Source organism: Zophobas morio, unplaced genomic scaffold (genome assembly GCF_036711695.1).
Source record: "Zophobas morio isolate AGI-343-1 ecotype UQ-CSIRO unplaced genomic scaffold, CSIRO_AGI_Zmor_V1 ptg000021l, whole genome shotgun sequence".
Classification (NCBI taxonomy): Eukaryota; Metazoa; Arthropoda; class Insecta; order Coleoptera; family Tenebrionidae; genus Zophobas; species Zophobas morio.
The window spans coordinates 18,112,161-18,132,879 of NW_026972126.1; the positions used below are offsets into that span (position 1 = coordinate 18,112,161).

A 20,719-nucleotide genomic window follows, 5' to 3' on the forward strand; every position below is an offset into this window, starting at 1 on the left:
TTAATACTTTCTAGGTACTTGATTTACAATTTATCTATTTTCTCATCAACAGTTTAACAGATTTGAGTAAGATTATAATAACAATAATCTTGACATTAATTAACAATATTAAGATTATTCACTAGAATAGAGAGAGGGGTGGGTGGGCGTGGCTACTGCTTGCATACAACACTGGTAATCTTATCTCCACCCACCCCCTTGCTCCGTTTCTCTGAATTCTCTGACTGATTTTAATTACTATAAAATAAGAATTGAATTGTGTCTGACAAGCAATGGGATCTAAAATTCAAATCAAAGTCAAAAGTCAAAAAAATAACTAAAATGTAAGCTACGTGTTTAGTATGTACACAATAAAATTTCCAATTCGTCTAATTATTATGCATGCATCGGTTACTTCCCCATTGTTACAAGTCACAGTGTCATGTGACCTACTTATCATTATAAATGTGACGATAAATATTATCACCGCATTGTAATCTTTCTCCGAAATGAATCTGATAGTAGCTGTTTTTGGTCTTTTCGCCTTAGTTGCGGCGTACCCTTCAGTAAAACACCACACAATAAGTAAGTATTCGCTTTTTCTAAACATAAATAATTTGTGATTTAGCTGATAAAAGCGCTCTCGAAAGACAAAGAGGTATTCTCGAATTGTTCAAACATATCAACCAGCCAAGCAGCCGCAAGGAACATATTCAAATCTCCAAGAGCTACAAAATCGAGGAACATTACAACGACTATTCCGTAAGATAATACTAAACATACGTTAATCAAACTTTGATAAATACTACTTATGCAGAAACCCGAAGTGGCAAAGTACTTTTACAAGATCTATCAATATGGTTTGCTCCCCAAAGGCGAAATTTTTTCAGTCTTCTACCAGAAACATTTGGAAGAAGCTATTGCTCTCTTTAAACTTTTATACTACGCTGGAGATTATCATACTTTTTATAAGACGGCAGTTTGGGCACGCCAGCATGTCAATGAGGGTGTTTTTTTGTACGCACTCTCTGTCGCTATCTTTCATCGCTCGGACACTTATGGAATTATCATCCCTCCGATCCACGAGATCAATCCTTTCTACTTTTTCAGTAGCGACGTGATTCAGCAAGCTTTTAAGTACAAACAACTTAAAGAAGACGATCGTGGTTACACGATTTTTTCAAACTCTTCCGGGTACTTGGACTCGCACCAGGAACACTCTTTGTCGTACTTCACCGAAGACATCGGTCTTAGCTCTTTCTACTACTATTACAATCTTTACTACCCTCACTGGCTAAGCAGTGACGATTACGATTACAGACGTGATCGTCGTGGTGAAACGTATTTTTTCGTTTATCAACAAATCGTGTCAAAGTACTACCTGGAACGTCTATGTAACGGCTTCGGTGAAGTTCCACACTTGGACTGGAAAGTACCTTTAGAAACTGGTTATCACCCAAGTTTGCAGTATCCTAACGGTGTACACTTTCCAGTAAGACCTATCTTCTACAATTATGGACCTAAATACGTCGACTACACTTTGGTCCAGGACTATGAAAGAAGAATCCGTGACGCCATCGACAAAGGATACGTCTACACAGTAACTATTTAGTTGTCAAACACACTAACAAAAATCACACAATTCTGTTGTAGCAAGGCGGCCAAAAACTTAATTTGTATTCCAAAGATGGTGTGACCATCCTTGGAAATTTAGTCCAATCCAACCCGGATTCTCCCAATCGTCACTACTACGGTCCTGTCCACGAACACGCGCGCCACCTTCTAGGCTCTTCCTACCAAATCATAAACAAAAAACCTATTCCGTCTGTTTTAGAACACCTCGAAACTTCTCTTCGCGATCCCGCGTTTTATCAATTTTTCAAGAAGATCGTCTCCTTCTATCACAAGTACAAGTCACAGCTTCCACCCTACACAGAAAAACATTTGCTTTTCGAGGGTGTGGAAGTTAAAAAGGTTGAGTTCGACCCTCTTGTCACCTATTTTGATTACTTTTACGCCGACGTGACCAATGCCGTCTACGTGACGGTTCGAGAATACCAGGAAGACAAAATCCAGATTAAAATTCGCCAAAAGCGTCTAAATCATGACGCTTTCGGCTACAAGGTGTTTGTTAACTCGGACAAGAATCAAACCGCTGTGGTTAAAATGTATATCGGGCCGAAATTCGATGAGTATGGTCGGTTTATTAACATCAGCGAGAATCGTCTCAATTTTGTTATCTTTGACCATTTTAAATATCAGTTGAGGTCTGGTCAAAACGTCATTGAACGGAGTTCGCAACAAACTCCTTTCTACCAAGACGATCGTGTTGGCTATAGGGAGTTGTACCAACAAGTTGTCGACGCTTTGGGTGGTAAAAACGAATTTCAAGTTCGCAATAATGAGGCTTATTATGGCATACCCAGAAGGTGAGACTTCACATTTTTTCGATTTTGTGATTTAAGAGTGATTTTTGTTAGGTTTTTGTTACCCAAAGGTAGAGTCGACGGGTTTGATTGTCAGTTCTACGTGTTTGTTAGTCCCTATGTTCGTCCCAAGTACCACCGAGAGTACTCTGAGGATTACTACTACCCAAAAGTTGGCTCTGGGGCTAAATATATCGACGAATACCCACTGGGTTATCCCTTTGATAGAACCATCAATTACGACCAAGTTTTTCAGAGCATACCCAACTCGTATTTCTACTCTGCCAAGATTTATCACAGAAACGCGTAACATAACGAAATTATGAAAGTCATTGTTTATATAAACACAGTTATTAATTATTCAGAGATCCGATTCGTGTTTTATTTGCTCTCATTTAAACCATCGATAAAAATTTACAGAAAACTAAAATCTTAAAAATGTAAAAATCGTAAAGGAATGCTTTCTTTAATTTTTATAAATTTAACACACTAGAGGTCTTGAACACCCTAATTATTATCTTACAAATCTTAGAGATTGTAAAATTTCAAACATTCCGAAGATTTGGAGTCTTGAAGTCTATAAATTTTGGAAAAACTGGAAATTCCGGGCATTCTGTGTGTGAAAAGTCGGGCTAACTTGGAAATTTTGAAAGTTCCAGAAATTTTTCAAAAAAGTTATGACCTCCAGATTTCAGAAGACTACTCAATCTTAATATTATAGACATGAAAAATTTAGAAGATTTTAAAGCTTTAAAAAATTCTTCAGATTAGAGACATTCTTTTAGGTCTTTTAGACCTTAAACATTCTAGTCACTAGAAATTGTAAATGGTAAATACGCTGAAGATTCTAAACAGAAGGAAGATCCAACAAAATATTAAAAACATTTATTGCTATAAATTGGTTTTTATATTCTTTTTCGAATTTAAGAGTTTTTTTTTTGTTTTATGAGGTTGTGAACATAACTTTGGTGGAAAAATAGGTTGAAAGTTATTTCGAAGGAATAGTCGAAGTGCAGTCGAACACAGATATTGATTAATCGAGAAATGAAAAAATTTTAAAACTAGAAAAATTAAAAAATTTGCAAATCGAAAAATTAAAAATTTTAAAAATTGAAAAATCGAGTAATCAAAATATCGAAGTTAAAAAATCAAAAGATTGAGTAATGAAACATAAAAAAACGAAAAATCTATAATTTAAAACATCGAAAAACTGGAAAATCTAGAAATTAAAAAATTCCTAAAATTGAAATGCCAAACAACTGTAAAACCGAAAAATTGCAAAATCCAAAAATGTAAAAAAATTGAAAAACCGAGAAATCGAAATGGCATAAAATTGAAAAAATTGGAAAAATTAAAACCTAAAAAGATATAGAAATATCAAGGAACTGAAAAATCGAAAAATCTAAAATTAAAAAAATTGAAAAATTAAAATGTCGAAGAAAATAGATAAAAAATCGGTAAATCGAAAACTCGAAAGATTTAACAGTCGAAAAGTCAAAAATTCGAAAAATCAAAAAATCTGAAACCCAAAAAGTCCAAAAATCGAGAAATCAAAGAATAAGAATTAAAAAAAATTAAAAATTGATAAAACGAAAAACCGAAACAAAAAAAGTTGGAAAATTGAAAAATATAAAAAATTGGGAATTCGGAAAATTGGAACGAAAAATCGAAAAAAATATTGAAAAATCTCAAAATTGCAATATTAAAAAATTGCTAAATCAATAAATGGAAAAATCGAGAAGCCGAAAAATCGAAGGAACATTGAAGAATAAAAATTAAAAGATTGAGAAGTCGAAAATTAAAAAAATCGAAAAATTGAGAAACCAAAAATCTGGAAAATTCGAAAACTGAGAAATGAAAAAATCGAGAAATCGAAAAATCGATTAATCCAAAAATCGAAAATTTAGAAACGCCAAAAATGGAAAAATCGAATAATCGAAAAATTTGTATCTTACAAATCTTAGAGATTGTAAAGATTTCAAAAATTAAGTTTTGAAGCCTATAAATTTTAGAAAATCTGGAAAATTTCTGAAAATGAGAAAATGTGTAAAACCTAGAAACGTTGAATATCAAAATTCTGACATAACGGGAGCCTGATAATTTTAGAAATTTTGGAAAATCTGGAAATTCCGGGCATTCTGTATATGAAAAATCGGGCTAATGTGGAAATTTTGAAAGTTCTAGAAATTTTGCAAAAAAGTTATGACCTCCAGATTTCAGAAGACTACTCAATCTTAATATTATAGACATGCTAAAGGTTCCAGGGTTTCCAAAGTTCTGAAAGATTTAGAAGATTTTAAAGCTTTAAAAAATTCTACACACTAGAGACATTCTAAAAGACCTTAAAGATTCTAGTCACTAGAATAAATTAACCCCACCCACCCACCCCTACTCTATTTTGATAACTCATTTCATTGGTTCTGTGACGAAAGTTGCATTTTATATTGATCAATAGTAGAATCTAGAACTACATTTTTTTAAGTGGAATTTTGATTTTTTTTCGAAAAACGTATACAGCGTATACCTAGAAATATTTAAAAATCATAATAAAGTGAACTCTATTAGGTAGGATTGTGAACGCCGCCCCTTTTCTCCTGGTCAATGAAATGATCTTTTTAGGTGGAGGTGGAGCTTGTGCTAGTGGGAGGAGCGTCAGTAATATTGATAATAATAATAATAATAATAGGACTTTATTAAATAATAATAGGCGAAGTCTAGCCATAGGCTATTCCACTTAACCTTAGATTTACAAGAAAATAGAACTAACCAAACAGTTTGTACAGAAAAACGGATTAAATATCTAGACAGGAGTCAGCTAGGTAATGATCAAATTAAACAAATTAAACTAATTAAATCTAAATTAAATAATCCATAATTAGAAACTAAATTTATACAAATAATAATAATAACAAAAAATTAACAACAAGCAACAGAACCACAATAATAAACTTAAACGTAAGTATTAACCAAGCATTTTTTAATTTTTTTCCTAAAACAATTGATGGAAGAACTAGAATTAAACTCTAATAAAAATTTATTGTAAGCTTTGATAATATTGTACGTGAAAGATCTCTGAAAGATAGATGTATAATGCTTTGGCATTGACAGTTCTTTAAGATTCCTTAATGGAAGACTTGCGTTTAACATACTTTTTCTTGTATGAAATTTACAACGCAAGTACGGCGGAGAGTTAGAGGAAAATAACTTGAAAGCAAAGATAGCAAGTATGGTATGCCTGTTTAACACCAGCTTAATACTTTCTAGATATTTTATTTTAGAATTTATCTATCTTCTCATCAGAAATAGAGAAATCGAAAGTCAAAAAGTCGAGAAATCGTAAATTTGGGCAATCGAATTGGGCCAATATCGAAAAATCGCAAAGTTATAAAATTGAGAATTTGAGAAATTTTATATCAAAAAAATTGATAAATAAAAAAATAGAAAAATCGAAAAATGTAAAGTTAAAAAAAATTGAAAATAAAAAAATTGCAAAATCAAAAATTTAAAAATTCTAAAAATTAAAAAATAGAAATATCGAAGATCTGAAAAATCTAAAAATCGACAAATCGAGAAATCGAAAAATGGAAAATTTAAAAAATTGAAAAATCGAGAAACCCAAACAAAAAAATACCGGAAAACTGAAAAATCTAAAATTTAAAAATTGAAAAATTAAAAAAAAGGAAAAGTCGAAAAACGGAAAAATACAGGAATTGAGATAGCGAAAATCCAAAATTAAAAAAACTGGGAAATGGAAAAATCGGCAAATTGAATCGAAAAATTGAAAAATCGAGAAATTGGAAAATTTCAAAATTGAAATGACGAAAACTTGGAAAATCGAACAATTGAAAAATCGAAACATCGAAAAATTTAGAAAATCGAAAAATTGAAAAACCAAAAAGTGGAAAAATTGAGAAACCCAGAAATCGAAAAACCGCGAAATCGAAAAATGGATCATCGAAAGATTCAACAATTGAAACATTTAGAAATTAAAACATCTAGCAATCGAAACATTAAAATTCGTGAAATCGGAGTCGATAAGTCGAAAAATCGAAAAATTGTTTAATCGAAAATTTAAAAACTAAAAAATTGAAAAATTGTACATAAAAAATCGATATCTCAAAAAAAGAAAAAAATTGAGAAATTCAAAAATCGAAAAATTTAAAAATCAGGGAATTGGAAAATCGAAAATCCTAAATTTAAAATATTGAAAAACCGAAAAATTGAATCGAAAAATGAAAAATCGAGAATCTGGTAAATTCCAAAACTGAAGTAGCGAAAAATTGGAAAATCGAAAACTTGAAAATTCAATACATCAAAAAACTGAAAAGTAGAAAAATCGAAAAACTGAGGAATAAAAAAATTGAAGCGTCAAAAATTAAGTAAAAAAATTTAAAAAATCTAAAAACTGAAAAATAAAAATATCTACTAGGTCAGCAATAAAAAAATCGAAAAATCAAAATATTGAAAAATCCCTTAATATCGAAAAATTGAAAAATGTAAAAAAATTGAAGAATCGAAAATTTGAAAAAAATCAAAACTAAAACATCGAAAATTGAAAAATCTAAACAAAGAAAAATTCAACAACTGAAACATCGAGGAATTGAAACATCAAAAGATCGAGAAACAGAGAAATCGAAAGTTAAAAAGTCGAAAAATCGAAGATTTGGGTTAAAAATTGAAAAATTGAATATTTTATACCTATTTAAAATTTCGAAAAATAAAAAAATATATATAAGAACTGAAAAATGGAAAAATTGACGAATTCAGAAATCGAAAAATCGAAAATTTAAAAAATTAAGAAAAAAACGAAACATCAAAATATCCAAAAAATTTTCAAAAAATTGGAAAATCAAGAAATCGAAAATCCAAAATGTAGAAAAACCGAGAAATCGAAAATCGGGAAATCGGAAAGTCAAATAGTCGAAAAATCGAAAAGTTAATAAATCGAAATAGTCCAAAATTTAAAAATCGGAAAGTTAAAAACTAAAAAAATCAAAAATTTTACATAAAAAACTCGATATATCAAAAATTTGAAAAATTTACAAATTCAAAAATCGAAAAATTGAAAAATTAAAATTTCGAAAATTTAGAAATCGAAAAATCTAAATTTTCGATTTATCAAGGTGGAGCTTTTGCGAGTGGGAGGAGCATCAATAATATTGCTTTTGAAATATAACTCTTACGACTGCTACGTTTATTTAACACCAGCTTAATATTTTTGATACTTTATTTAATTTTTCCCCAACGGTTTAACAGATTTGTGGTAAAAAGCTAAACTTAGCTCCGCCCATCTCTTTCTCTATTTCTCTGACTTACTTAATTTACTATAAAATAAGAATTGAATTCTGCGTGAAAAGCGGTAGAAACTAAGATTTAAAACAAAGTCAAAATTGTCCCCACCCACCCACCCACCCCTACTTCGTTTTTATAACTCATTTTATTGGCTCTGAGATAGAAGTTGAATTTTATATAGACAAATAATAGAGTCTAGAACTATATATTTTTAACTGGAATTTTGATTTTTGTTCGAAAAACGACTTTGCCATCAGCGTATAGGTGAAATATGAGCGTCAGTATGGTATGCTTATTTAATACCAGCTTGATACTTTCTGGATAATTTATTTACAAGTTATCTATTTTCCCATCAACAGTTTAACAGATTTAAATAAGATTATAATAAGATATTAATCCTGTCATAATTAACAATATTAAGAGTATTCACTACAATAAAGGGAGGGGTGGGTGGGCGGGCAATTGCTTGCATATAACACTTTGACAATTTATCACCGCCCACCTCCATTCTCGATTTCTCTAACTTATTTTAATATTAACTGAGTTCTGTTTGGCAAGCGGTGGAATCTAAAATTCAAATCAAAGTCAAAAGTCAAAAAAATAACTAAAATTTGAGCTACGTGTTTAGTATGTACACAAAAAATTTCAAATTCGTCTAATTATTATGCATGCATCGGTTACTTCCCCATTGTTACAAGTCAAAGTGTTATGTGACCTATTTATCAATTTTATCATTATAAATGTGACGGTAACAACGAAATTATGAAAGTCATTGTTTATATAAACACAGTTATTAATTATGCAGAGATCCGATTCGTATTTTATTTGCTCTCATTAAACCGTCGATAAAAATTTTCAGTGCATTCTTATTTTTCTCCAGTTATTATTATTACCGAGAAATGTTCTTCGAACACAACATATTTACGGTGTCAACTCCGCAAAATATGATTAAGACCGATAAAAACCCAGTTTTATTTTCCATTGCAGTTCCGAGGAAACTAAAGCGATTATCTAACGAACACATCCACCGGATTTTAATTTGATTTATATTTACTTAATTTAATCAGCTAAGTACGTTGGATAACTCGTCTGTTTACGTTTCCCCCGATCGCTTAAAAATTTCACCTGATTACTCGTTTTATACAATGTTTAAAAGGGTAAAGCGATAACCTTAAACACACCAGATTTATTTTCAGCAGTTACAAAGTACCACTAAAAATAACCTAATCAGACACACCTAAAAAATCGTTTTCGTTCCTGACCGATATTCCGATAATCCGAATTCTAGAACAAACCAAGAATGGTACGACCGTAATCTTAAATAAACAATTCCACAATAAATCATCTTATTTTTATCACCCCGACTAAAATTCGGCCAGTGCGCTATCAATCCAACCGAAACTAATCATCTGAAACAAAAAAATATCAACAAAGGGTCACTCGGGTCGGTTCTAGCGCGGTATAAAAGGTAGTAAGAATTAGTGACTGGTAGCACAATTGTTTGATCGCTCAGACATGAGGTTCACCGTAGTAGCGCTTCTTGCGGGGCTCTGTGCCCTGGCTTTGGCCCACCCCCAACACAAAATCAGTAAGTAGTACCTGTCTAAGTCGACTTGATGATAACTGCTTTGTTCAGCTGACAAGCAGTTCCTGGAGAGACAAAGAGACATTTTCCGACTTTTCAAGTACGTGAACCAACCCAGCTACTACAAGGACCATGTCGAAATCGCGCAGAACTACAACATCCACGAACACTACGACTACTACACTGTGAGTACCGTTTTTCGTACCTATTTTTATTAGTTTAATTTTGGTGTGTATTTAGAAACCCGAGGTTGCAAAGTACTACTACCAAATCTACAAGTACGGGTTGCTTCCAAGGGGTGAGATCTTCTCAGTGTTCTATGAAGAGCACCTGCAGCAAGCCATCGCTCTCTACAAACTTTTCTACTACGCCAAAGACTATGAAACTTTCTACAAGACTGCTGTCTGGGCTCGTCAACATGTCAACGAAGGTGTTTATTTGTACTCACTGTCTGTTGCTATAGTCCACCGGGCTGACACCTACGGGGTTATTTTGCCCCCAATCTACGAAATCTACCCGTACTACTTTTATAATAACGAAGTCATCCAACAAGCGTACCGGTACAAGCAACAGTACTACGGACAAGGGGCCCAACAAGGTGAAGAGCACGGTAGCTACCATGGTTACACCATCAATGCTAACTACTCCGGGTACTACTTGAACCTCCACCCTGAACAGTCTCTGTCGTACTTCACTGAAGATGTAGGTGTCAACGCGTTCTACTACTACTACAATATCTTCTACCCTCACTGGCTGGGTGGTGACGAATACGACTACGAGCACGACCATCGTGGCGAACAGTACTACTACGTGTATCAACAAATCTTAGCCCGGTACTACTTGGAACGTCTTTCTAACGGTTTCGGAGAAATTCCGTTCTACAATTGGGAAGTGCCGTTCGAGACTGGGTACTATCCGTCGCTGCAGTACCCCAACGGGTTGCAATTCCCAACGAGGCCCAACTATGCCCACTTGTATGAATATTTCTACAACTATGGTCAGAGGTACGGAAACAACAAGTACGCCTACAGTTACACCCACGTCCAAGACTATGAAAGAAGAATCAGTGAAGCCATCGACAGAGGATACGTCTACACAGTAAGTACCGTTGTCGTACCACTAGCAAAATCTATCACTCTTTTCGTAGCATGACGGCGAAAAAGTCAATCTATACACCGAAGAAGGCTTCAACGTTCTTGGTAACTTGGTCGAGTCCAACCCCGACTCACCCGATAGGTACTACTACGGAGCTTTGCACGTCTACGCCCGTCACCTCCTAGGGTACTCATACCAACCCGTAGACAAGTACCACGTGGCTCCTTCAGCCCTCGAGCACTACGAAACGTCCCTCCGTGACCCAGCTTTCTACCAATTCTACAAGAGAATCGTCTTGTACTTCCAGAAATACAAATCTCGTCTACCCTCTTACACCGAACAAGATTTGTACTTCCAGGGTGTTGAAGTAAAGAATGTCGAGTTCGACCGTCTTGTCACCTACTTCGACTACTTCTACTCCGATGTGAGCAACGCTGTGTTCGTCACTCCTCAAGAATACGAAAACGATAAAGTACAAATCCGAGTTCGTCAAGAGCGTCTCAACCACAAACCTTTCACCTACAAGATCTACGTTCAATCCGAGAAGGAACAAGAAGCTGTCGTGAGGGTGTACCTTGGACCTAAGTACGATGAGTACGGACGGTACTTCAACATCAGCCAGAACCGTCTTAACTTCGTCGAGTTCGAGCACTTCAAGTACCAACTGAAGGCTGGCGAAAACGTGATCGAACGTAACTCGCACCAGAACTACTTCTTCGAGAATGATCGTACTAGTTACAAGGAGTTGTACCAGCAGGTTGTTGGTGCTTTGGAAGGTAACGGGGAGTTCAGTGTGGACGCCGATGAGGCCTATTTCGGTTTCCCAAGGAGATTCTTGTTGCCGAAGGGTACTTATGGTGGTCAAGAATTCCAGTTCTATGTGATCGTGAGCCCGTATGTTCCGTACAAGCACCACCAGGAAGAGTATGACGATTCTAAGTACTATTATCCAAGAGTGGGTTCTGGTGCCCAACATATTGACAATTATCCATTTGGATATCCATTTGATCGTCCGATCCACTACGACCAGATCTTCTACAACATCCCCAACTCGTACTTCTACACCACGAAAGTCTACCACAGACATGTTGATGATATCAACACTTCCACTTCTACCAGCCATCATCATTAGGGTACCACGACGAAAAGTTCCGATGTCTTTCAATGAATCTTATGACTTGTATTATTTGGATTAATAAACTGCATACACAACATTTTTGTTATTTTATTTTATTAATATACTTCGTTTAGTTTGATACGCAGACAACAAGTTGTGTGACATCCAATGAAAATAAACGAGCTATAATAAATATAGTCAGAGTACGCTTTGAAATATAACGAGACTGATAAAAAATTAATATTCTAAAATCTACATGTTTGCTTTATTATAAAATAAAACGAGTTTTAAAGACCTGCCTTGCTGGAAATTCATTGTTCAATATTAACCCACTCTCTCGCAGTTTACAGAACAAACAAAAGTCAAGTGGCAATGTACTTTTAAATTAGATTTAATTATGCACAAGTTTCAATAAGTAATTTGTTGAAGCGGCTGAGTTTTATTTTTTGCTTTGTTTTACGAGGTTTTGAAACTTGAGAAATTGGATTAAAGTTATTTCGATAGAACGTTCCTCGCCTCTGAAGTAGTGCAGTCGAACAAATCGAAATATCGAGAAATCGAACAATCGAAAAACTGGAACATCGGAATATTGATAAAAGGAAAAATGAAAAAATTTTAAAAATTGAAAACTTGGAAAATCGATAAATCTAACATTTTAAAAATCAAAAAATTAAAAAACCGAAATACTCAAGTAGGTGATAAATTGAAAGATAATTCAATCGAATCATAAAAAAAATCAAAAAATCCAGAACTTCCGAAAGTGAAAAATTAAAGTCAAGAAATCGAAAAAATGAAGTATTAAAAATAAAAAAATAGGAAATCGAAATATCAAAATATCGTAAAATTGAAAAATGTAAAAATTTTAAATTTCGAAAAATTAGTAAATTGAAAAATTGAAAATTCAAAATATCGAAAAATCGAAACAGAATAAGTTCAAAAAATTAAAAATTGTATAGTTAAAAAAAATCGATAAATCGAAAAACCAAAAAAATTGAAAAGTCGAAATATCCGGAAATTAGACAATCGAAAAATCGAAACACCGAAATCTCCATAAATCCAGAAATCGAAAAATTGAAAATTAAAAAATGAAAACACTTAAAAGCCAAAAAATTAAAAACGAAGAATTGAAAAATCGAAAAAAGGAGAAATCAAAAATTCTAAATTTCAAAATGTCGAAAAATTGAAATATCGAAAACTGAAACATCGAGAAATGGAAAAATTCAAAAATTCAGAAATTGGACAATTGAAAAATTGGAAGAACAAAGATTTTAGCAATCAAAGAATTGAAAAACCGAAGTACTGAAATTGGTGAAAAATCGAAAGATACAGCAATCGAAACATTAAAAAAATTACAAAATCGAAAAATTGAAAAATCCGGAAATTCCGAAAGTGAAAGTTTGAAAAACTGAGAAATTGAAAAAGCGAAACATTTTAAAAATCGAAAAATCGTCAAGTCAAGAAATTAAAAAAATGAAGTATTAAAAATTAATAAATAAGAAAATTGAAACATCAAAAAATCAAAAAATTCAAAAATGTAAAAATTTTAAATTTCGAAAAATTAGTAAATTGAAAAATTGGGAAGTCAAAATATCGAAAAATTGAAAGATTGATGATGAATCTAAAAGCTGAAAAGTCGAAAAATCGAAGGACCGAAGAATTGGAAAATCGACACATCGAAAAACTGAAACATCGAGCAACTGAAACAGAATAAGATCGAAAAATTAAAACTTGCGTAATCAAAAAAAAAAAATCGAAAAATCGAAATATCAAAAAAAAAATGAAAAGTTGAAGAATCGGGAAATTGAAAAATCGAAAAATCGAAACATCGAAATCTCCATAAATCCAGAAATCGAAAAATTGAAAATTAGAAAATGGAAAAATTTAAAAGCCCAAAAATTAAAAACGAAGAACTGAAAAATCGAAAAAAGGAGAAATCAAAAATTCTAAATTTCAAAATGTCGAAAAATTGAAATATCGAAAACTGAAACATCGAAAAATGGAAAAATTCAAAAATTCAGAAATCGGAAAATTCAAAAATTGAAAGAACTAAGATTTTAAAAATCAAAAAATTGAAAAACCGAAGTATTGAAATAGATGAAAAATCGAAAGATACAGCAATCGAAACATTAAAAAAATTAAAAATCGAAAATTCCGAAAGTGAAAGTTTGAAAAATTGAGAAATTGAAAAAGCGAAACATTTTAAAAATCGAAAAATCGTCAGGTCAAGAAATTAAAAAAATGAAGTATTAAAAATTAAAATATAAGGAAATCGAAACATCAAAAAATCAAAAAATTGAAAAATGTAAAAATTTAAAATTTCGAAAAATTAGTAAACTGAAAAATTGGGAAGTCAAAATATCGAAAAATTGAAAGTTTGATGATAAATCTAAAAGCGGAAAAGTCGAAAAATCGAAGGCCGAGGAATTGGAAAATCGAAACATCGAAAAACTGAAATATCGAGCAACTGAAACAGAATTAGATCGAAAAATCAAAAATTGCATAATTAAAAAAAAAAAAAATCAAAAAATAAAAAAAAAAATTGAAAAATAAAAAAAAATGAAAAGTCGAAGAATCGGGAAATTGAAAAATCGAAAAATCGAAACATCGAAATCTCGATAAATCCAGAAATCGAAAAATTGAAAAATTCAAAAATTGAAAAATTTAAAAACCAAAAAATTGAAAAATCGAAGAATCAACAATTTTAAAAATCAATAGTCGAAAAGTCGAAATATCTAAAACCGAGAAGTTGAAAAATTGAAATATCGAAAAACTGAAACATCGAAAAATGAAAAAATTCAAAAATTTAAAAATTAGAAAATTGAAAAATCTAAGATTTCAAAAATCAAAAAATTGAAAAACCGAAATACTGAAGTAGGTGAAAAATCGAAAAATAGAGCAATCTCGGAACATAAATAAAAATCAAAAGTCTAAAATTTAGAAAATCGTAAAATTAAAATATCGAAAAACTGAAAAATCCAGAAATTCTCAAAAGTGAAATTTTGAAAGATAGAGAAAACGAAAAAGCAAAAATTTTAAAAATTGAAAAACCGTAAAGTCAAGAAGTTGAAAAAATGAAGTATTAATAATTAAAAAATAAAGAAATTACTAAAATTGAAGAGTTGAGAAGTCAAAATATCGAAAAATTGGAAGATTTGATAAATTGAAAAGCTTAAAAGTCGAAAAATCGAAAGACCGAGAATTGAGAAAACCGCAACATCGAAAAATTGATAGATCTAAAAATCGAAACAACAAAAAATTTAAAAATCTAAAATTTAAATATGTATTTGAAAAATGGAAAAATAGAAAAAACGAAGAACTGAAAAATCGAGAAAAGGAGAAATCGAAAAATCAAAATTTTAAAATGTCGAAAAATTGAAATATCGAAAAACTGAAACATCGAAAAATGGAAAAATTCAAAAATTTCAAAAATTGGAAAATTGGAAAATTGGAAAATTGAGAGATCAAAATATCGAAACGAAAAATCGAAAAATTTAAGAATTGAAATGTTGAAAAATTCCCAAACTGTAATATCAAAAATATAAAAATTGAACAATCGAAGCAAAATGACGAAATAAAACTGGAAGATGGGAAAAATGAAAAATTGAGGAATAGACAAACTGAAAAATCAAAAAATCTACAAATCGAAAAGTCGAAAAGTCTAAAATTTAGTAACGCTAATAAAATTAAAAATTGAAAACTCGAAAAACTGAGAATTGAAAGACTAAAGAAACGAAAAATTGAAAAATCGTTAAACGCAAATGTCGGAAAATTGAGAAACCGAAAACTAAAAAATCGAGAAATCGAAACATCAAAAAATTGTTAGATTCAAAAATTCGAAAATTGAAAAATTGGAAAATCGGAAACTCGAAAAAATCGAAAAGATAAAAAATCCAGAGATTGAAATATCGAAACGAAAAATTGAAAGATTTAAGAATCGAAATGTTGAAAATCCCATAACTGAAATATCGAAAAATTTCTATAAAACGAGAAATATAAAAGTTGAAAAATCGAAGAAAAAATGATGAATATAAACTGAGAGATGGGAAAATAGGACATTAGTAAATTTTAAAAACCGGAAAATTGAAGAATTGAAAAACTGAGAAATCAAAAAATCTGCAAATTGAAAAATAGATTAATCGAAAAATCGAAAATTAGAAACGCTCAAACCTGAAAAATTGAAAAATCGTAAAACGAAATTATTGGAAAATTTAGAAATCGAAAAATAAAAAATCAGGAAATAGGAAATTAAACAAAAAACGAAAAATTGAGAAATCGGAACATCAAAAAATCAAAAAATCGAAAAATCGAATAATGGAAAAATCGAAACGATAAAAAAACTAAAGATACGAACATATATATGTACTTGAAAAATGGGAAAATTGAGTAGTTGAAAAATCGAAAAAACAAGAAATCTCGGGTCAAAAAAATGTAAAAATCCAAAAGTCGAAAAATCACTCAAACGAAATATTTTATTAATATAAATTAGAAACACCCAAAAACTGAAAAATTCATGGATCGAAAAATTGCAAATGATAAAACGAAAATGTCGGAAAAAATAAAAAATTAAAAAATCTAAAAGTTGAAAAATCGAAAAATTAAAAACCGCAAAAAAGCTGATCGAAGTATTGAAAATCCGAAAATTTAAAATTGTATAGTGAAAAACACGAAAATTACAATCGAAAAATTGAAAAAAAAAACATGCGATACATGCAAATGTTGGAAAATCGAAAAACTGAAAAACTGAGGAAACGAAAAAATGAAAATATTGGAATTGAAAGAAACAAAAATTTATAAAATTAGAACACTGAGGAAACGAAATTTTGTAAAAATAAAGAAAATAACAAACCAAAATGAAATATTGGAGAAATAAAAAATTGAAAATTTTTAAAATTGCAAAATTAAAAACTGAAAAATGATGAAATTGCAAATCTAAATAATGAAACATTTTAAATGTTGTAAAATCGAAAAACTGAGAAATTTAAAAATGAAAATTCGAAGAGTTACCTATCGTAAAATTGAAGAAACCCAAAAAATGAAAACTTGAAGAAACGAAAAATTGAAAAAACAAAAAATTATAAAATCGAAAATTTGTAAAATAAAGCAATTAAAAAACCGAAAGAAAAATTGCAAATCGATAATTCGATTAAGTGAAAAGTGGAACAAATGAAAAATTTTGAAAATCCAATAACTGAAAAATGGAAAAATTGTGAAGTTGAAAAATCGAAAAAAACGAGAAATCTCGAGTCAAAAAAAGTCGAAAAATCAATCAAACGAAATATCGAAAATTTAGAAACGCTAAAAACTGAAAAATTGATGAATCGAAAAATTGAAAATGGTAAAACGGAAATGTCGGAAAATTTAGAAATCGAAAAATAAAAAACTTGGAAAAATCAGGATATCGAAAATTAAAAAAAAAATCGAAAATTTGAAAAATCGATTAATCGCAAAAGTGGAAAATTTAGACAACGCCAAAAATCGGAAAATTGAAAAATCGAAATGATAAACAATCGTGAAATCGAAACGTCGAAAGCAAAAATCAAAAAATTTAAGAATCGAAATGTTGAAAAATCCCAAAACTGAATTACAAATATTGATAAATCGATAAATCGAAAACCTGAAAAAGTGAAGAAAAATGGAAGAACAAAAATTGAAAGATCGAAAAATCGGAAAGTCGAAAAATCGAAAATTTAGAATGGCCAATAATTGAAAACTTGAAAAATTGAAAAATAAAAAAATAAAAATCCAGAAATCCAAAAAACGAAAAATCGAAAAATCGAAACGAAAATAAAAAAAATTAAGAATCCTAATGTTGAAAAATCTCAAAACTGAAATATCGAAAAATTGACAAATCTAAAAACGAAAAACTGAAAATCAAGGAAAAATTGGAAAACGGAAAAAAATGCAGAGAATCCAAAAATTACAAAGGACTCAAGAAATCTGGAAATATTTAGAAAGTGTGAAAAATCTAAAGGATCTAAAGATCTTGAAAAGTGAGGAACATAGTGAATTCTGGCATATCCCAAAAACTGATAATTTTGTAACATTTGGAAAGTCTGGACCTTTTGAAAATTTCAAGTTTAACACAATTCTGGAAATTCTAAAAACATTTTACTGAATTTATCAAAATATTCCAAATACTACGACAGTCCAAAGTCTTTTTAAACTTTCAAAAATTTCAACGATTTCAAGAATGCCAAAACTCTAAGGACGGCAGCGCTGTGATTTCAGAAATTTCAAAAGTCAATACTTGCATACGTTTCTAATATATCAAATATCAATAAAGATCATTTATTTTTTTGTTACTTTTTTGAGATTTTTTACTTCTCGAAAGACATTTACAGTTTATTTAAAGACAGCATTTTGATTAATGTTTCATTTCATTTGTTCCTGGCCTTTTATATCTTGTAGAACACAAAAGTGCAAATTTCCAGTTCCTTATCGAAATGTATACACTATCACATAACCATAATCACTCTATTTAAGTTTTGTGATAAAACGCTAATTTTTTTTTCATAAAAATTTTCTTTTCTATTAAACCGTCGCCCGATTCCATTTCTAACCCCGAACAAGCACTGTTACGTACTTAAAATGTCAGAGACTTCTCCACAGCCCATTATTATGTCTGCACTCAAACTATCCAATTTTCTTTAAAAATACCATTATTATTCACAACCTCGCGATACCATCTAACCCAAGATTTAAATTTCGTTTGCTCTGCCGTCTGGAAACAAACAACTTTCCCAACTGAAATTAGTCAATTTATTCTCCATAGCATCCGAGGAAATGAAGACGAATAGATAAAAGCGAACACTCTTTCCACGCAAATTTTTTCCTCCTTGTGTATCAAGCCTTCGAAACTTATCCTTTTCAGCATACAAAAAGCGCCTCCAGAGGCAAATATCTGTAAACTTCCACCGCACTACTTCTTTAAATTTAGTTTTGAAGCGCCATTTATAAAAATCCCACTAGAACTAGAACTCGCCCAAAAGTAACTACGAAAAGTTTACATATTTAACAGCTGTTCCCATATTTCTCCTACACGGTTTTTATTAAAGAAAAGAATCCATCAAGGGAGCCGACGCAGAGTACACAGACACGAGGGTTGATAAGGAGCACGATTCGGGTGGATCATATTATGATAATGCGAACTTCTCGGAGGATTTTGTCTTTGAGCATAACATTATTCATTCTGCGGTTATCATGCTCGAGTGTCAAAATATTTGCATGAAAAAATAATCTGGGCGGTCGGAGGTTATCGGGTTAAATAATTATTCTTTCTATTATTGACTGGTTCGTGGCAACAGCGATCGAGTCATTTGAAATTAAGATTTTAGGGATGAGTTTTCTTAATTAATTTTTAGTTTAATTAAGGTGGGAGATTTGATGAATTCAAATTAGTCTGCTCAAATTGATTTATTTTAAAATGGTTAAAAGTGGAACTATGTTAGCGTTTAGCGTTTTATATAAGTACGAAAAACTATTTCAAGGTTTTTTATATCGTGGAACAAACTTTTGGCACTTTAAAATGAATGAGTCATATGTAAATTTTATTTAAATTTTATTAAATAATGTACTCATCCATGTGTGGTTTATGACTCCGGGTTGAATTTTTCGATTTACGGCTTTCTCAATTTTTCGATATTTAAGTTTCAGGATTTTTATGTCATTTAATTCTTTAATTTTTGGTGTTTACTAAATTTTCAATTTCTCGATATTTTGACATTTCGACTTTTAGATTTATCGATTTTTTTCCCCTTATTTCTTTTCGGAATCTCTAAAATCTATAAGATAATTAGGGTATTCAACACCTCTAGAGTTTCTAGAATTTCGAAAAATTAAAGGAAGCATTCTTCAGATTTTTACAATTTTTAGATTTTTAGGATTTCTACTTTGTTTAGAGTCATTGAATGTTTGGCATTTTAAGAGTTCATGCGATTTTTACAAGTTCTACAATGAAATATTTGGAACATAATTTAAAAAATCTTTTTAACGTTTGAGTCCTTAAAATATTTAGAATCTTTAGAATCTTTAGAATTTTTAGAATCTTTAGAATCTTTAGAATCTTTAGAATCTTTAGAATCTTTAGAATCTTTAGAATCTTTAGAATCTTTAGAATCTTTAGAATCTTTAGAATCTTTAGAATCTTTAGAATCTTTAGAATCTTTAGAATCTTTAGAATCTTTAGAATCTTTAGAATCTTTAGAATCTTTATCATTTTTAGAATCTTAAAGATCTTTAAGATCCTTCGGAACCTTCGGAGCCTTCGCAACCTTCCGAATTTTTCGATTCTTCAGAACCTACAGAATTTTCAGAATCTTCAGAATCTTCAGAATCTTCGGAATCTTCAGAATCTTCAGAATCTTCAGAATCTTCAGAATCTTCAGAATCTTCAAAATCTTCAGAATCTTAAGAATCTTTAGAATATTTAGAATCTTTAAAATCTTTGGAATCTTTATATTATTTAGACTCTCTAGAGTCCTCAGAGTTCTCAAAATCCTTAGCCTTTCTAATTTTTGGAATTCTTGGATACTTGAGAATTACTAGAAATTTTTTAAAGTTTAGAATTTTTAGAATTTATAGCATCATTAGTACCTCCAAGTTTACAATTTGCAAGCTTTTGTTAGATTTCTCTTCCACTTAGAAAGTTAGAGCAGTTTATTTAAAATCTTTAGTGAATTTACAATTTGCAATTTCTAGTGTATGGAATCTTTAATAATATCTTTAGAATTTCTCCAGTCTTTAGAATTTTTGAAAGTTTTGAAACATTTTAAATCTTTCAAGCATTTGGAAATTTTGAGATTTCATAATTTTATAGATATTATTATTTTCATAAATTAAAAATTTTTAAAAATTTCTAGAATTTTCAGATTCTCCAGGTTAGCATGATGTTTCAAATTTTTCCCGCTTTACAATTTTTTTCAAATTTTTCAAAATTTATAGACCTCAAGAGTCTACAAATTTTTGGAATTTTTGTTTTCTTTACAGTCACGTGATTTTTGCAAGTTTTAGAGTTTTTGGATTTTTGGAATTTCTCTATAATCGTTAAAATCTTTGAAACATTTGAAACAGAATTCTAAAAATCTTAATATCTGAGTGTTTAGAATCTTTATAATCTATAAAATTTTTAGACTCTTTGTCCTTCAAAATTCTTAGAAATTCTTCTTAATTCTTAAATTTTGAACATTCAGAGTTTTAGGTTAGACTCTTTAGAATCCAAAGTCTTTA

At 30.5% G+C, this 20,719-nt stretch overlaps 2 protein-coding genes across 2 annotated transcripts; both read left to right on the forward strand.

The window, feature by feature from the left end:
* Positions 1 to 457: 457 nt before the first annotated feature.
* LOC135132298 (larval serum protein 1 alpha chain-like) lies at positions 458 to 2,766 on the forward strand. Its single transcript, XM_064060346.1, has 5 exons — positions 458 to 564; positions 608 to 741; positions 797 to 1,579; positions 1,633 to 2,408; positions 2,460 to 2,766. The coding sequence occupies exons 1-5, from the start codon at positions 489 to 491 to the stop codon at positions 2,713 to 2,715; spliced, it is 2,025 nt and encodes a 674-aa protein (XP_063916416.1). The 5' UTR covers positions 458 to 488; the 3' UTR covers positions 2,716 to 2,766.
* A 6,410-nt stretch (positions 2,767 to 9,176) lies between these two features.
* LOC135132495 (allergen Cr-PI-like) lies at positions 9,177 to 11,591 on the forward strand. Its single transcript, XM_064060614.1, has 4 exons — positions 9,177 to 9,285; positions 9,334 to 9,467; positions 9,523 to 10,380; positions 10,430 to 11,591. Exons 1-4 carry the CDS (start codon positions 9,213 to 9,215, stop codon positions 11,507 to 11,509), a joined length of 2,145 nt encoding a protein of 714 aa, XP_063916684.1. The 5' UTR covers positions 9,177 to 9,212; the 3' UTR covers positions 11,510 to 11,591.
* Positions 11,592 to 20,719: the final 9,128 nt, after the last annotated feature.

Excerpts from the sequence above, each read along its gene's own strand:
- LOC135132298 (XM_064060346.1), top strand. The coding sequence starts at position 489 with ATGAATCTGATAGTAGCTGTTTTTGGTCTTTTCGCCTTAGTTGCGGCG. Across the intron at positions 1,580-1,632 it reads ACAAAGGATACGTCTACACA|CAAGGCGGCCAAAAACTTAA; the intron begins GTAACTATTTAG and ends ATTCTGTTGTAG. Across the intron at positions 2,409-2,459 it reads TATTATGGCATACCCAGAAG|GTTTTTGTTACCCAAAGGTA; the intron begins GTGAGACTTCAC and ends GATTTTTGTTAG.
- LOC135132495 (XM_064060614.1), top strand. The coding sequence starts at position 9,213 with ATGAGGTTCACCGTAGTAGCGCTTCTTGCGGGGCTCTGTGCCCTGGCT. Across the intron at positions 9,286-9,333 it reads CCACCCCCAACACAAAATCA|CTGACAAGCAGTTCCTGGAG; the intron begins GTAAGTAGTACC and ends TGCTTTGTTCAG. Across the intron at positions 10,381-10,429 it reads ACAGAGGATACGTCTACACA|CATGACGGCGAAAAAGTCAA; the intron begins GTAAGTACCGTT and ends CTCTTTTCGTAG.